The following is a 17,592-nucleotide window of genomic DNA, read 5'->3' on the forward strand; positions in this document are numbered from 1 at the left end:
TTAGGTACATCCTTCTTTCTCCATTTGGCATGCTTTTACCCCTTACTTTAAAAAACCCACCTCATATCCTTTCTGAGACACTCCATGTCTCTAACCACCGAGCCATGCCTTCTCCCTAATTCTAAAATCCTGACATGCCACAACTGCTGATATTTTTTGTTTGTTTAGGTGAAGATCTGTTCTATTATTATGTAGAATGCTCTACCTTAACTAGTTTAACATTAGGTAATGATGTAACCTACTCTCGGAACTTAACCATTATCTCTAGTATCTTACTCCCAAGAGATCTTAGGCCTAAATCTCCTCTTGATACTAGACTATCAAAACCTATTATCAATCAGCCTCCCCTCAAAAATTCTTTTTTTAAAATAGAACTAGCTGTTTAATATTTCTTCTAAGCCTGAAAAAAAGCTTACGTGGCGCGTTATCTCTAAGGTAGAATAACCCAAATTGTTAGAATAAAATAGTGTCCAGTTTCGGGACCACATGTGCATGTCATTAGCTACCTTAGCAATGAACTAGAAGCAGTGCTGAAACGAGCCTAAAAAATCATAGTTGAAACCAAAGTACTTGCAAATCTATCTTTGCAGGTCTGATAAAGCCTTAAAAAATTCAGGTACCATCCTGTTTCACCTGTTTCAGATGCAGTTTCACTGCACTTGCACCATGATAAGCACCGTTCCCTACTACCCCTGCCACTGCAGTCAACAAACGCACACCAGAAGTACTAGCTTCAACCAGTTCGCAGGCCCAACTGTTTCGGCAACTCATTCGTCGCTTTTTTTTTTACTGCGACAAATCGTATTTGATGTTTTGTACAAGTTGGCGTAAATTACTCGTGGCATTAGCCGCAACTACGACAGTTGCTTTTGTGATATGAATCATAGACCTTAATCTGCTCCATTTATCAACCGTTTCCTCGATCTGTCTCCTATATTCAATAATCCATTAGCTTAATCCTTGATAATCAAATTCTTCGATCATTTTCGTTTTGTCTCGTCTATATCTTGGTCTGCAAATTCCCCCAAGAGTCCCAAATATTGTAACTACTTACTTCTTCGTATCAGGGTTTATGCAGTTACTGATGTAAACAACTCTATAAAATTATCAATATCTATTTAAAATTAAGATCATTCACTTGAAAAAATTTCGAATTCTATCACTAGTATATGCACAGTAAGCAGATGTTAAGGCCAAACCAACAGCACCGCCTTTCAGACATGTTTTCAAGCCAGCTGAAAAAGAAATAAATTGAATTAGAAAAATATATATTAGACATTAATCTAAAGTTTAGAACAATAGCTATAGCTCACACTACTTTTTTATATAATTCTAGCTGTATATGTTAAACGGTAAGGAATGTCAATAGCAAATAAATCTACACACTTTATTCCCGTGTAATTTTGACGAAAAACGTGTTTCGACCCCGCTTTCTAGGGCTATAATGAAAAAAAGGTTGAGATGGCTAGGCCACGTTCTGCGGATGAAGGATGACAGATTGCCAAAGATTGTCCTTTTTGGCCAACCGTCTGGGGCTACACGGAAAGCAGGTCGTCCTCGTCTGTGGTGGGAGGATGTCATAAATAAAGATTTGAAGGAAATGGGAACTTCCTGGGAAGGTGTAAAAAGGGAGGCCTTGAATAGATTAGGTTGGAAGAGGAGTGTGCGTAGCTATGTTGGCCTCAAGTGGCTCGGTAATGCAGTGAGTTATTAGTAGTAGCAGTAGATTTTGACACTAGGCTGAATTTCCAGCTGGGTTAATCAAAAGTCGTAGCTAAAAGAGTAAATATAAACGGTAGACGGTAGAAAAACCGCACTTAATTTAGTTTGGTTTTATTTAAGACCATCATCAGCAGATAAACTGTTCATACGATCATGATGGTCACTGTGTATGTGATTGAAATATCCAGAATTTTTATCTTTGTCTTTCATCGTTTAATGAAAGGATTTATACCTATTTGAACTGTTATTTGCACGGATACAAAATTTACGACTGTAGCAAGCCACCTGAGACCCAAACATCTGCGCACGAACAAACAAACTTTCAAAAGGGGATAAGTCCGTTCATTAGACAGTAAAACCAGATACAGAACTCTCGATATTTCGACCACATGCACAGCGATCGTCATCAGCAGAAATGCACTATTTGTGTTTCTGCTTAGTAGTTCAGCTGACCATGATCGCTGTGTATATGGTCCAAATATCCAGACTTTTTTGTCTGTTTTCACTGTCTAACAAATGGACTTATCCCCATTTGAACATTTATTTGTTCGTCATAGAAAGACAGTGTGGCGTTGAAAAAAAAGGTGTTACGTCAAAAAAAAAAAAACATCTGTGCACTCTCCTTCTCTACCCCAATCTGCTCAGAACTTCAATTGTTACTCATCCCAGGAGGTTAATATTTCCTTTTAAGTCGCTTTGTATGACCCCTTTTTAATCCCATTTGAGGACGTACATTTGGCTTTAGATCACAGTCATATTTTGGCAACCTATAATCCTTCCTGCATTATAAAGTTCTAAACTCTCAACATTTCGTACATTACAGCATTAGAAAGTGGTATCGAACCATGTTGTTCGTACAACTATTACTTAATATATACTCCACTTGAATAGATCCCTCAAACTGTCCAGTAGAACTAAGGATCAAACTGTCACAAGAAATATATTTTTATGCAATTACAAAAAAGGCATTACTAAAAATCTAGGGATGTGGCGGAGGAAGGTATTGTTTCAATTTGTTTTAACGAAAATACTAAAGAGATTTTTATAAAACAAAATTATTATCTTGCGTATTATATAAGCAATCAGACCCTCTCCCTCCTATTTGCAACCCTGAGTCCCAAGACCCACGGTATTTTTTTCACAGTTGAAAAAGTTTGGAAGAATAGGAAAATAAGTCTGCGACCCAAGATTTGAACATTGGAAGCTGGAGTTATGACAGTCATGCAGTTATGACAGTAGTCAAGTAGGGTTCTGAAGCGTGGGCACTTTGAACACGGAAGAAAAGTTGCTAGATGTTTTCAAGAGAAATTACCTATGGATTAGCTTGAGTACCCGACAGATTGACCGAATTTTAACAGTAGGCTGTATGAAAGGTGTGGTTCAATCCCACTTTCTAGGGCTATAATGAGAAGAAGTATGAGTTGGCTAGGAAACGTTCTGCAGATTATGGATAACCGGAACACCAAGAATAAGAAGAACAAAGGGAATTTCTCAAGACCGTGGGAAACAAATTAGAATGAATATTTTGGCCCTATGTCCAAGGGCCCCAGCAATACAAAAATATATAAGAAGAAAAAACTTACAACAGGATAAAATCAATAAAACTAAAATGAAAAATTTTTCAAAATTTTCTTTCATTTCAATGAATTGCCTCGTTTCATCACAATTTATTTATCAGTCCTGGTTGAACTTCGCTGAGGTAAGGGTGCTGGGACTGTTTTGAAAAATTTTCCACTTTAGTTTTACTGATTTTATCCCGTTGAAAGTTTTTTCTTCTTATATATTTTTGTATTGCTGAGGACGGCCCTTGGACATAGGGCCAAAATATTCATTCTAATTTGTTTCCCACTGTCTTGAGAAATTCCCTATTGTTCTTCTTGTTTTTGGTGTTTGTGATGGAAAAACAGTGTGGTCTTCGTCGCTATTTATGGATGACCGTTTGCCAAAGATTGTCCTTGTCGGCCAAACGAGAAGCGGTTGGTCTTCGAATAGTGTGGAAGGATGTCGTAAGGGAAGATTTAAGCGAATTGGGAACTTCTTGGGAGTGTGGAAAGAGGGAGGCTTTGAATGGATTGGGATGAAAGAGGAACGTGCGTAACTATGTTAACCTCAGGGGGCTTGGTGGTGGAGTGAGTTGTTAGCAGTAGTCGCAGCAGTTGCTAAAAAAGTTCCGTGTCTTCAATCACTCAATGAAATTAGGGTAGTATATTAATTCAGTTTCGCGGTAATACATTTCTTTATTGGATGGATCTTGTACGATGTATGATCTTAATTAAGCTTTGAACTTGTTTTTGATATAAATAAAATTTATAAAAATTATCACAAGCCATGTACGCCGGAATTCAGCTTGGAGGTATAATGCATTTAGAAGTGAGACACAACCTCATAAAATTGGCAATATACGGAAAATAGTAGATGAGTAAACCTAAATATTTAGAAACTCTTAATAATTCTTACATCAGAGCCAGAGGGGGGGGGGGGGGGGGGTCAATTTCTTTTTAATAAAAATACAGCATATTGTAATACATCCTTGTTTTATGTCTGTACAGCTTAATCAAGCACATATTCATTGCCTTGTAGAAGCGAGCCCGTTTCAAAGCCATGCTTTTCAAGTGGTCACTTGACATAATTCTTATTTATGTAGCTTCCAGGATCCTAATTTTAATTTGAAGACACCTTTAGTCAGGATAGGTTTGACAGTAATATTCATGGACAATGTTCCAAAAATGACGCTTATTTCTTGGCATGTTGTACATGTAGCAAATTACAAACATAATAAAGTGTCATACCAAGTTGGCTAAGTTGCCAAGTAAGCCAAGTTGGCTCGCTTCTTCAAGGTTACTATAATGAGCAAAAACAAATTGCTTTCAAACGAAAACGTTAGCCTACAACTTTAAAGGAGGAGTATGGAAATGACAGAAATCAGAAAAAATTTACTACAATGTGGAAAAATTAAATGAAAGATTTATTCTTAAAAGTTATGGAAATCTTCAATATGTCCATAAATTTAATTGCAATTGACGCCAACTTTTAAGATGAAGTATAAATGATAAAATTATTCCAATTTAATACAAAAAGATCTAATAAAAAATTCATCGTAAATAAAGATTCTACAAAAAGACTAGCTAACAAAAAAACTTTGTGGTTGTTTTTGTGAATTTTAAATAAGAGTACCAGGGAGGGTTCTGACACAAGAAGAACATACCATGCTCTCTGACATAGTCTCAGAGTTTAACGATTTTCTTAATGAAATTGGCTAAAAATGCATCATTGCACCAAAATGCACTCAAATGCACCATTTCTTGCCATTTGGCGAAAACAATCTTCAACTCATTATGAATCAAAAGTAAAAGAAGTGATTTAAAATGTAAACGTAATTGGTGATTTTTTTTTATTTATATCTTTTATAATCTACTTTACAATGTTGTAGAGTAACGCTACGAGGTGTTGGCTATTTTTCCCCTAGAGACTCACCTTATATATCTCTTATTCATACAAAAAGGAGGAATTAGGGAATATAAACATTCTAGAAATTAAATATTTATTATTATATTCATGTTTTATCAATCTCCAATAGTCTTTGTCCTGGTCTTCAACAAATATGAAAATCCTTATATTTGACGATTTGGATACAAAAAGAACTCCTTGCAAAATGTTCTCCTGCATATGCTTTTCATACTAATTACACAGATAACCTAAACAAACAAATCTAAATCCTGAGTAGCTCCACCCCCCATCCTTTGTCTTAATAATTGGAACTCTAATTCTTATGCATGAAGGTTTTTTATCCCCTATATTTGGACTTTGATGAGGCAGCAAGAGTTAATAGGCACATAAAGGATACAGCTCAAATTAAAAAAAAAAATATTAAAGGGGTTTGTATGTCCAAATCTTCAGACAAAGATGAGAAGATTGTCCCTGGCCATCTCTTAAATTTTTCAAAAAAGGACATGCTAAGGCATACACACGCTATTTATACAACTTAAGGAAGTTTATCAAAAGCTTAGGAGGTACAGTTACTGCATGGTTTAGCAGCACAGATTACTTAAAAAAATTTAAGCCTAGAAGTCAAGGCAAAAATCTTATTGTCTTGATGCATTTGCTTTGTAGTTCTTTTGAAGGGAATGTTTATATAATTTCTACATTTTGCTTGTCTTTGCGTATCTACAGTTTTTCTGTTCAAAATTTTTTTATTTATTACAATATTGAAAGGAAGTTTCAATGTCATGACCACCCAACAATTTCATTGTTTGTCTTATAAACAGCTTATAGCAGTGTGCGTGCCGGTCTACTTAAAACAAATAGTTTTTTTTAAACAACTCTCAGGATTCAATCTCAAGCAAGATTTGGCTTTGAATGCACCATAGCTATACTTCAATCAGTGGTGTCAGTAACCCCACCCCTCTCCCACTCGCAGATCAAGACAAATCCATTTTTAGGTACATTCAGTAAAAAAAATAGATTTTTAGGATGTTTCTTTTGGAAAAAAATCTCCTCTCCCTTGATTTTGAAAAAACCCGTTTTTGCCCCTTCCCTACATTTCCATGAATTGACGTAACTGATTTAAATAGACCTACAATAGCCATATTAAACGTTTAGCCAAGTACTCTTCCAAAATCCTCATCCACCATTCATCTATGGTTATAGCTTTGAAAAAAAAAACTATTTCTACAATCAAAACTGCATAAAGAGCAAGGAAAGGGGATCCATATTAAAAGATCCCTCATACAAAAAAATCGACTTTTCTTATTTGCACCCACCCTTCCCTACTTACAAGTTCAGGCTGTTAATCACAAAAAGGGCTAATAAAAATTATATTTAGAAACCCAAGACGAGTATGAACTCTTGTGGTTCCTTTTTTGGATCAGCCTGACTGTCTGTTTTATGGCATGCACTACTCATACTTGATGTGTGTGAGGCCATCTACAGAGGTAGTTGGTCGGTAGATAGAGATGACGCCTTACGGTCACTTAACTACCTATATATGTACAATCCCTAGTCACACAAATATTCTTTGTCCATGTCTTTGGAGAGCCTTTTTCCAAACTACAGCTAATTTTTGTCATTAATTGCCTAATTAGTGCTTGAATTATAAATGTTAGTCACTTATAATTCTTAGAAAGAGTGCTGCTATCTTCAAAGGGAAATCTCTTTCAAAAGGGGGCAAGAAAAACAAAGAATAGGAAAAAGGGAAGGCAAATTAACGAAATGTGGGGGTGGGGTGGCCAGACATATTTTTCAAAATCAAGTGGGCGGCAAATATCTTTTTTTGATTTATTTTAATGAAACTACGCAATTTTTTTTCGAAATCTCCCCCTCCTCCCAATTGGCACTATTGGGAGTGAAACTAGCCTTTTTTTTTAGAAAAAAACTTTTACTTACCACTGGATTTGTACAGTAAACCTGTAATAGCTCCTGAGGCAACTGTATTTACTTCATCATCAGATCCTCTTGCCAAAGACAGCAATACCCCAGTACCACTGTACATAACTGCTATTACACCCAATGAAGAAGCTACATTTGCACCCTGTTTCATTGTATAATTCAGTACCCTGGAAAGTTGGAACAGTTTAATAATCAAACACATTATGTTTAGGGATATTTAAGGAATTTTACATTGTTGTCCAAATAAAAACTTGGTAGTAAAAATTGTGTTACGCAAGTTATCCGAAGCTTTTTTTTCCAACAGTTGTTAGTTATATTCTCTAGTGAATTTAGAAATGCTACTCTGTTAGTGAATTCAGAAATGCTGCTCTGTTGGTGACTTCAGAAATGCTGCTCTGTTAGTGAATTCAGAAATGCTGCTCTGTTGGTGACTTCAGAAATGCTGCTCTGTTAGTGAATTCAGAAATGCTACTCTGTAAATGAATTCGGAAATGCTGCTGTTAGTGAATTGAGAAATGCTGCTGTAATTGAATTCAGAAATGCTGCTCTGTTAGTGAATTCAGAAATGCTGCTCTGTTGGTGACTTCAGAAATACTGCTCTGCTAGTGAATTCAGAAGTGCTGCTCTGTTAGTGAATTCAGAAATGCTGCTCTGTTAGTGAATTCAGATATGGTGCTCTGTTGGTGAATTCAGAAATGCTGCAGAAAAATTGTTGATAGATTATGAACATGAAATGCAAAATATTCAGATACAATTCAGACACATTCGTAGGTTTCGAGCACGAGATCCAAAGACATTTAAATCTATATATCTGTTAACGTCTCTAGTCCTAGATGAAATTTAGCATGATTTTTGTATTTCCAGTTTTCTTAATCAGTGAAGCCTACCTTTAAAAGACTCAAGAATTCCTCATTTCAAAAACTAAGGCTTTTTTCACAATTTTAGGGGTATTTTATGAATTCCTTCAATATATGAATGCCATTTTATCCACAAATGAAGAATACAGAAAACTAAAGATTATGCATTGTGGCTATATCTTGTGGTTTCATTTTGATATATGTCACATATATTTTTATAAATTACATTCATTTATTTATATTTTCATTAAATTTACAGCTAAAATTTTCATACTTGAAACACAAAAAGAACAATCTTAGAAAAATAAGAATAGAAAATACTTCTACTTTCAGCCCCTGTAATGTAAGAGAATATAATGCTGAAGTTTGTTTTATGAAAAAAAAAGAAGAAAAAATTACACCTTATCATGGCTAGTGTTAGCTCTTCAAAATAAAACATATCTGTAAATTTGTCCAATAAAAGCAAATCTACTAGAACTTGCGAATACAAGTCCTTTTAGAAAGAGTTTTAGATACTTATGTCTTTGATTTGGCCATGACTATAGACTAAGTAAAACAATATGAACATGCAATAGTAAATTAACATAAATGTTAAGTATAATCATCATATTTGGTAAGGGCTCCCCTTAAGAACCCTCACCTCCATCCCCCACAATCAGAAAATAATGGCATTTAAAACTGACTCTTTGGCATTTTGGAACCTTTGTTATAGAAAAAGTCCTCACATATCCCAACCCCAAAACTATTTGTAGGTTACACTTGCAGGGTTCAGCATAGAAACAATAAAATAATATTCACTTACTGTGTCATTCTCAGTTTCCCAGTATGCCCTGCAAGAGCAGTCTGTCTGATCCCATTGTATAGGCCAGTAGCACCTCCTATTGTTGCTCCACCCATGACAGAAGCACCAATTTGTGAAAAGGCAAGTTCAAATCGTCCCCTTTGTCTGGAGGCGCCTTCAGGAAAGATGAATTCTGGTTGCTGTGTGTCTAAGTAACTCGGGTCAAAATTCAAATATGGCGACAAGGTAGATGCTCTCCCTCTTGTTGTTCCATAAGCTGGATTTATAGAAAACAATTTTGAGTTAATTCATTTGATATTCCTACTCAACTCTAAGATTGATCCAAAGGAACACATATTATTCCCTTCTGAAACTTCTATATATTTCCCTTCTGAAACATTAGTCGTAACAGGACACATTTTGTTTCAAAAAACCACAAACAAAATCAATCAGTAGCACACCAAAAGTATTGCTTGCAAGGGTATGCTACTGACAAGAAAATAATATTAACAACAAATAATAAGTATAATGATTAGATATAAAGTATTAAGCATAATTAGGACAAATATATTTTTCAAAAATCCACAAACAAAATCAATCAGTACCACACCAAAAGTATTGCTTGCAAGGGTATGCTACTGACAACAACATAATATTAACAACAAACAATAAGTATAATGATTAGATATAAGGTATAATATAAATATTAGGCATAATTAGGAAAAATATATTTTCCTTTCTGGCAATTGATGCCAGCTTAATTGTTAGTGGATTTAATATTTCCATTTGGAGTTGTTTTATTAAATCTGGTTTCTTTTTAATTACAAGAAAAATGAATTTGATGCTAAAATTCTCTGTATTTTGAAAGGTAGCCAAAAACACAATAGAAACACTTCAATGAAATTCTCAAACAATGGATTCTAGATACTACCAATTGAATAGAACATGTTTCTTAAATATTAAAAAAACAGACTATATGCTAAAAATGTAAATAAATTAAAGCTTACTCAAAACATTAGTAACTAAAATTTGAAGCAGTATGAGTTATATCAATATGATCCATGAAAGAATAAATAGGTGATAGTACAAATTGAAGAAATTGGATTTAAAGAATAGGTAGCAATAGAATTATTAGGAATTATAGAATTATAGAATAATAAGAATAATATTATTCTAGTTATAGAATAATAAAAAGAATTATAGAATAATAGGTAGCCTTGGTTTAAATAGAACCAAGAAAAAAGCAGAGGAGGTAGCCTACATAGGAGGACTAGACTCAAAGGGAAAAATATACTTATCCTTATTCATCAAAGGAGAGTCTGTTTTAAATACTCCTGTTTGGAGATTTTGTATTTAAAAAAAAACATTAGGCATTTTGTCAATATTTTGACAAGATCTCTACCTGGAAGTGTAGTTCCTGCAGAAGTAAATTCTCATGTATGGACCTGGCATGGATCTCTATTACTTTTAGAACCTAATCACCAAGTAATTGCTAACAAAATGTTAATGTTCTGATTCCAATGGAGAAATTTATGTATTGAAATGTTTTCAGTAAGCTTTAATTTATTTACATTTTTAGCATATAGTTTTTTTTTTAATATTTAAGAAACATGTTCTATTCAATTGGTAGTATCTAGAATCCATTGTTTGAGAATTTTGTTGAGGTGTTTCTATTGTTTTTTTGGCTACCTTTCAAAATACAGAGAATTTTAGCATCAAATTCATTTTTCTTGTAATTAAAAAGAAACCAGATTTAATAAAACAACTCCAAATGGAAATATTAAATCCACTAACAATTAAGCTGGCATCAATTGCCAGAAAGGGAAAATATATTTTTAATGATATTGATCAGCATACATTGAATTTTTAATCATTAAAATTTTTTCAAAAATATATTAATTATGTAATTTGCATTTCCAAAATAATGCTGCAATTAAAGCAGGAAATGAGGCTAGCAGCTAGTTTTGTATCAAATCAGGAGTTAAGCAGGGTTATGCTCTACCCCCCTTTATTTAGATCATTTGATGGACTTTGTCTCAAGGAGCACAGGAAAGTCAATAGGAGACCATGAGATCAAATGGTGAGGAAAGATACTCCTGGACTTAGACTATTCTGACAATTACAGCATCCTAGATGAAAGAAAGACAAAGAATGAGAAATTGCTGAAGATTGTCCTTTTTTGCCAACCATCAAGGGCTAAATGGAAAGCAGTTTGTCCGTGGTTGGGGTTAAAGGATGTAATAAAGAAAGATTTTAAAGAAATTGGAACTTCCTGGGAGAGTGTACAGAGGGAGGCTTTAAATAGATTGGGATGAAGGAGGAGCATGCATAGCTGCATTGGCCTCAGGTGGCTTGGTACTACAGTAAGTTGTTAGTAGTAGTAGCAATTCCAAAATACCAGAAGTCAATTCTTCTTTTGAGGACGAGAGGACCAAATATTTAGCCATTTCTACTATTTTAAAAACACAAGTTTCCTACAAATATGGAAACAAATAAATGTTACTTTATTACCTATTAACAAGGACTACAGAGTAGCCTACAGACCCATATCCCTATGATTTCTTGAAATTTTTGTAATTTCTGATAAATTTTCATATAATTTGTCAATTAATTGGAGTTGTCCTACAACAAATTCCTGGGTAGGCCTGTGTTGTTTAGCTTCTAGTAAAAATGGATTGACTAAAACATCCTCTTATCTACACTAATTTTCATCTTAATCCTGTTCCTAAAAATTATTCACAAAAAAAAAGAAAAACAGAATTAATCCCAACAAAAATTGGGCTAAGTCAAGTCTATACCACAAAAAAAGAAAAAAAAACATTAACTCTACCAAAATAGCATTTAAATTTAATATAATATATAGAGAACAGAATTACTAAAAAAAAAACAAATAGCATATAGATTCAATAGAGTGTATTGGGAATTGGAGTGAAGCAAAATAGGATAACAGGTGGCTTCAAAAATATTACACATTAATCCCTCAAGGGGTTTAAATTTGCCACCATAGGTGGCACATTAAAATCCTAAATGTACAAAAAAAGGATAACAGATGAAAAATGTTGGGAATTTGTTTTTAATTTAGAATAGCACATCTTTAGCACCAACATAGCAGTAAGAGCATAGATGGATACTACTGTGAAGATTATTTTAACTTTGCACAATAAAAGGGTAACTACCTGAAAATAGATCTGAATTACAAATGAGACCTATGGAGAAGGCTTTGAGTCTATACCTTTGCTAAATCCTGATTTAATGGATTTTTAAGAATTTGTAAAATGTATCAAATTAAAATAAAAAACACTATTGAACTAGATAATGGATTGTGATATCTTTTAAAGTAATAGAGCTGAGTAGATGCAAAATCTCAATTATGACCTTTAAAGATATTTTCAAACTCCCATCTCTAGGTAAATAAGGGGGTTCAATATCTAGTCCCCACTGCAAATCCTGAACTGTTCTAAATTTAAGAGCACTTCTTGTCTAAGTATCAAATAAAACTTATTTATAATCTTAGTTTGGGTGCTCTAAAAACAAATTCTACATACATGCCTTCCTACCTCTGCACCATGCTTATCTGTAGATTTTTAAAATACAATTTCAGAGATTTGAAAAGATTTAGTGACAGTAGAGATATTTGTATTAATTCAAGACCCATATTTTCAAATTACTTAAAACTTATAAACCAGAATTTAGCAAAGTTTTGAGACTGAAAACACTTTTTGGACCCTCTGAAGTTCACTGGCCTTTGGTGGTTGACCTCATGAGAAGGAAACAAATAGCCTATAAAATTCTGAAAATTACTTTCAAAAATTCTAAAGTGCTTACTAAATGGTAGTTTCTGCCATAAGACAGGTCTCAGCAACAAAAAGGTGACAGTTGAAATAAAAAAAAGAAGTGATTTATAATCATGGTTTATTATTAGCACTTATTTATTAATTATAACCAATTTTTGTGCATTAGTCAGTGTTAATATTTGGTCTCATTGTCTTGCATGGTTTTCAAAAAGGCCATTAAGTTCTTGAAGCAAATGATAACAACACAAAAAAGATAATCAAAACTGGCAGTTTTGCTAACATGAGCATTTTCATTTGAGTTTAGCACCAAAAACCATCATAGAGGGACATGAAATAAACAATGATGTGATAAAACTGTAGCCATTGAAATAGACAAACCAAAAGATGAAGGCAACCCTTTTTTTTTAATTTTTATTGCCAGAGAAATTATATATATATATATATATATATATATATATATATATATATATATATATATATATATATATATATATATATATATATATATATATATATATATATATATATATATATATCTAATCCCTAGAAATAAAGAAATTGTAGAGATAGTAGCTTGGCAAAACCTGAAGAAGATTATCATCCAGCCTTTGCTGTAGAAGCAGGATAACTAATCAAATTTAAGCCAAAATCATGGAATACAAGTGAAGAAGGAGCAACAAAAATTGGTGACTTGGCTTATAGTGAAGAACATGTTTATGATATGTTAAGCAATTCTCAAACAGTATCCAATGTTTCATGTTTAATAAGAAAACTTTATGTTGGCAATTTGCCAAAAGAAAAGAGGCAAAAAGTGTCTATTGAAAGGTCTCAACTAGATGAGAAACTGCTGTCAATGTATCCTAATATTGAAGTGCCAGAGATTCACTTGACTTAAAAAAATACCCCTTTGTTCCACAAAGGAGACAAGCAAATTGCAAGATCAATTAAGCATGCTTATGGTTATTGAATAAAAAAATACACATAAAAGCTGTGGTCAATTTTTTATATGAGAAATTAGGACAAGCCACCATGCTTGATTATCTTACTCAAGATGTTATTGATCAAATATTAAATGAGATGGGGCTCATGATATAAAGGCCTGGTTTGAAATTTATAAAGAATTTTATCATTATAATAGAATAGAATAGAATAGGTTTTATTTGCACAATCTCTCGTAGTCATAAAACTAAATGGCGCTTGTGCTTACAAAAAAGAAAAAAGGATTAAATCAAACGACAAAAAAAAATCAGAAGACAAATAGTTTAAAATCAACAATTGTTATACTTTGATACAAAGAAAGGGATGAATGAGTTGGAAAAACGATTTGTGCGTGAAGGAGGTGCTGCTAATCTGTCAAATTTCTTCAACCTAGTACTTCGATGTTTCACTAAAACCGGTGGTAGTATTGATCTGTATTTATCACTTCTGAGAAGATATTGGCCAAATTCAAGGATCAAACTGAGACGACGCTCTTGAAGAGAGGGAATTTGTAAAGTGGATAATGCTAACTTATATTCGGTAAAAGCATCGCACAATATTACTTTGACTGCTCTTTTTTGTATTGACTCAAGCTGGTCACTTAGGTAAATAGTGTTATTGACTTGTGGGCCCCATATGGGACATGCATACTCTAAAATTGGTCGAATGTAAGTAAGATAGGCTATCCTTAGTTGTGTCACTGAAAAACCAAATCGACGTATTAGTATAAGTGTCCGCATCGCACTATTTGCCTTTTTGATAATTGTATCGACATGGAGGCTGAAAGAGCAGTCGATGCTAAACTTGACACCAAGCACTACTGCCGAAGATTCACTGGGATAAGGAGGAGGAGGGCACACAAAGTCTCTCTTTTCAGGGGATTAAAGCGAAGGATTTTAGTCTTTCCTTTGTTGATTTGGAGGCTGTTTGCAGTACATTTATCTTTGAAGTTGTTGATTATTTCGTTACAGAATTGGGGGACAGCCTCAGACTTCTCAACAATGTACTTCAGTAGGACTGACAAGTCGTCTACATACTTAAATCTTTCTTCATAGCCGGAAAGGATGAAATTTATCACTGCCAAAAACAGTAGACTAGCGAGCTTAGTACCTTGTGGGGCTCCGCATGTAAGCTCAACCCATTCGGAGTCGGTATCTCCTGGGAAAAGACTGTAAACGCACTGATAGCGGGCTTGTAAAAAATTGATCACTAAAAGGAGAATATGTTTTTGCGCACCCATGGTGCGTAGATTTGTGATAGCAACGGAATGGCGAATAAGATCAAAAGCCTTTCGGTAGTCTACGAGGAGAAGGTCGACTATAGCACTTCCTTGGTCGAGCCACTCGACAATGAGATGGTACATCCGTACTAAATAAACAGTTGTGCTGCTGCCTCTTAAGCATCCATACTGATACGGGTCTAGATGTGCAGAGACCTGTGACATAAGTTTGCGGTAAATAAACGTTTCTGCAACTTTAGAAAGGTTCGGAGTTATTGATATAGGCCGGAGTTGATCACAAGATTTTGGACACCTTACTTTTGGAATAACGCGGACATATGCTCTTTTCCAAGCACTAGGGAATACTTGCTGAAGGAAACATTGGTTGATTATAGAAGAGAGTGGCTTAGCAAGAAAAATGGCGAATTCACGTAACAGCTTTACTGGAAGCTCACCTGGGTAGGATGCACAGTTCGCTTTCAGTCTTAGGAGTTCCTTATAAACAGTGAATTCAGACACCTCACATACGTCCTCAATCTCTGCACCAGCAATGATAGTATCAATTTCTGATTTGGTGATTGATGGAAATGAGGTACAAATGTCAGCAAAAAAAGAATTGACTTCATTGGCTGAGGTTAAGGTACCGTCCTCTTTGAGGAGCCTTAGATCTCTGAGTGTTGTCTTACCGGTAAGTCTTTTTACTGAGGAATGCCATTTGTGGGGGTCTATTGTGAGTAAGGGAGTAATTTTATCCCTCACATACTGCCTCTTGGCACGCTTGTTCAGTTTAACAATATGATTACACAACTTGGCTGAAGCTACGGTATCTCCAGCGATATGAAGGCGACAACGGGTTTTTATTAAATTCTTTAGATCATTGGTTATCCACGGTTTATCAGTGTCACTCACAGTAATGACTTTTACGGGAAAACAAGTCTGAAATTGCTCCTGAAGCAGAGTATTCAGCTTATTGACTTTAATATTAATATCCTGTTCAGAGCAAATGTCCTCAAACTGATAATTACCGATCCAGCAACCAAATGTAGATATCGAGTCCTCAGTAAGTGGTCGCACTGTATATTTGACTCATTTTGGCTTCAGAATTGCCGAACTGGCTTCCCAGAAGATGATAAAGTGATCAGAATTCAGAAGGGGTCCTAGGGATCTCGGTGCGTAATAAAAGTCTGTCAAGTTTGTAAAAATCAAGTCAAGTATGCTGCCACTTTGATGGGTAGGTATTGTAACGGCTTGTCGCAAATCTAAAATATTTGAAACCCATTGCCTATTAGTTTGATTGAAGTCTCCGGCAATAACAAAGCCAGGAGAGACATGTTTGCAGCGCATTTTGTCTACAAAAAACTGAATGTGTTCAATCAAGTCTTTCCTGTTTTTAGCACTTTCAGGATAATAGACCAAAGCAACAATTAAACATGAAAATCTTTTTGATAAACATGCAGGTTTGCATTCGGTCCATAATATTTCGTGGTCGGAGTCAAAAGGCTCACTTAACAGCCTTGAGGATAGGTCATTACGAACATAAAGTCCAACGCCTCCTCCTCGACGATTCAAGCCACGATCGTGACACGTAATAAAGTAGCTATATAAGGGAACAGAAGCATCAAATTCAACATAAAAAACTAACTACAAAAGGGAAATGTGGCAGTGAGTTTCAGTGCATTAATCTAGAAAATTATATGCAGAAGATAGCAGCAACTTTACAAATAACAGCTTAAAATAGCTTTTTTATTTATAAATTGACTTGTAAAATAAATGTTTGGTAAAATTTTAGTTTAGTGACTTCTTGGTATCTTGGAAAGGGGTTAGGTTAGGAAAATGAAACTTTTACACAGGCTAACAGGCTAAAGTATGTCCTGGGGAGGTATTTTGAAGTACAGAACTCCACTCCCTCTAGAGGGTCCTGACCTTTGATAACTTTTAAAAATATGAGTGTTATAAAAGTAAAACCTTGCAAAATAGATCTTCTGTTTGAATGAAGAACAACAAAATTGTTTTCAGCTTCACAGCTTTGATCAATCCTAATTTATAAGATTTTAAAGATATGCAAATACATTTTCTAAATTTAGAAAAAATACATTGATATGGCTGAGAATTATACTCAAATAACAGGAATTGAGTTTTCAAAACTAAAGGCAGAGAAAAAGTAACTGATAGCCTAACTGGAAATTGAAGTAAAATGTTGTTTTGTCAAAATTCCAATAGGTATAGACCTGTCATGTAGGCAAATTTCAGGGCCCTCTAGAGGGAGAAGGAGTAGAGATGGGTAGTTTAAAATACCTTCCTGAGATAAACTTTAGCCTGTAGACCCATCCCCAAAGTTTCATTTCCAAACCTAACCCCTTTCCAAGATACCAAGAAGTCACTAAACTAGAATTTTACCAAACATTTTATCAGAGCCAGCTTATTTGCCTTTTTGTACCATTTTTACTCTTTTTAGTTTTCCATTTCTGGTGTTAGATGAAATGCTCTCTAAGAACTTGAAAGAACTGAAAATGCCTCAGAAACCTTTTTTCCTTAACCTTTTTACCGTGTGCATTTTAGACTCTGGATACAAACCTGAAAGTTTCATTCACTAAACTACTTTCCAAGAGTTCATATAAGAGTTATATATATACAACTACACCGTTTTTAGCCTTAAGCATAAAGTTCAATAGTATATATTAATTACCAGAAACATTGTCATAGTCATTCATTTTGAATTACGTTCCAGTTCCAAAAATTACGTGAGAAACAGATCTTCCTATTTTAAAATAATTGCGTAAGTGAAAGGAAAACGTTTAATCGCCAGTGTCGCCGAATCTAGGGGTCTAGGGTAAGTAAAGTCAAGGTAATGAACTA

The 17,592-nt window shown here is 34.4% G+C and overlaps 1 protein-coding gene across 1 annotated transcript; it reads right to left on the bottom strand.

Annotated features, from left to right (window-relative positions):
* Nucleotides 1–1,099: 1,099 nt before the first annotated feature.
* Nucleotides 1,100–17,558, bottom strand: LOC136041051 (mitochondrial import inner membrane translocase subunit Tim23-like). Its single transcript, XM_065725590.1, has 4 exons — nucleotides 17,423–17,558; nucleotides 8,767–9,022; nucleotides 7,105–7,274; nucleotides 1,100–1,235 (listed from the first exon to the last, which is right to left on the bottom strand). Exons 1-4 carry the CDS (start codon nucleotides 17,445–17,447, stop codon nucleotides 1,135–1,137), a joined length of 552 nt encoding a protein of 183 aa, XP_065581662.1. The 5' UTR covers nucleotides 17,448–17,558; the 3' UTR covers nucleotides 1,100–1,134.
* Nucleotides 17,559–17,592: the final 34 nt, after the last annotated feature.

This window comes from Artemia franciscana, chromosome 21, assembly GCF_032884065.1.
Source record: "Artemia franciscana chromosome 21, ASM3288406v1, whole genome shotgun sequence".
NCBI classification, from domain to species: domain Eukaryota; kingdom Metazoa; phylum Arthropoda; class Branchiopoda; order Anostraca; family Artemiidae; genus Artemia; species Artemia franciscana.

Excerpts from the sequence above, each read along its gene's own strand:
- LOC136041051 (XM_065725590.1), bottom strand. The coding sequence starts at position 17,447 with ATGAATGACTATGACAATGTTTCTG. Across the intron at positions 9,023-17,422 it reads TGACTATGACAATGTTTCTG|CTTATGGAACAACAAGAGGG; the intron begins GTAATTAATATA and ends CTATAAATCCAG. Across the intron at positions 7,275-8,766 it reads GGGAAACTGAGAATGACACA|GGTACTGAATTATACAATGA; the intron begins GTAAGTGAATAT and ends CCAACTTTCCAG.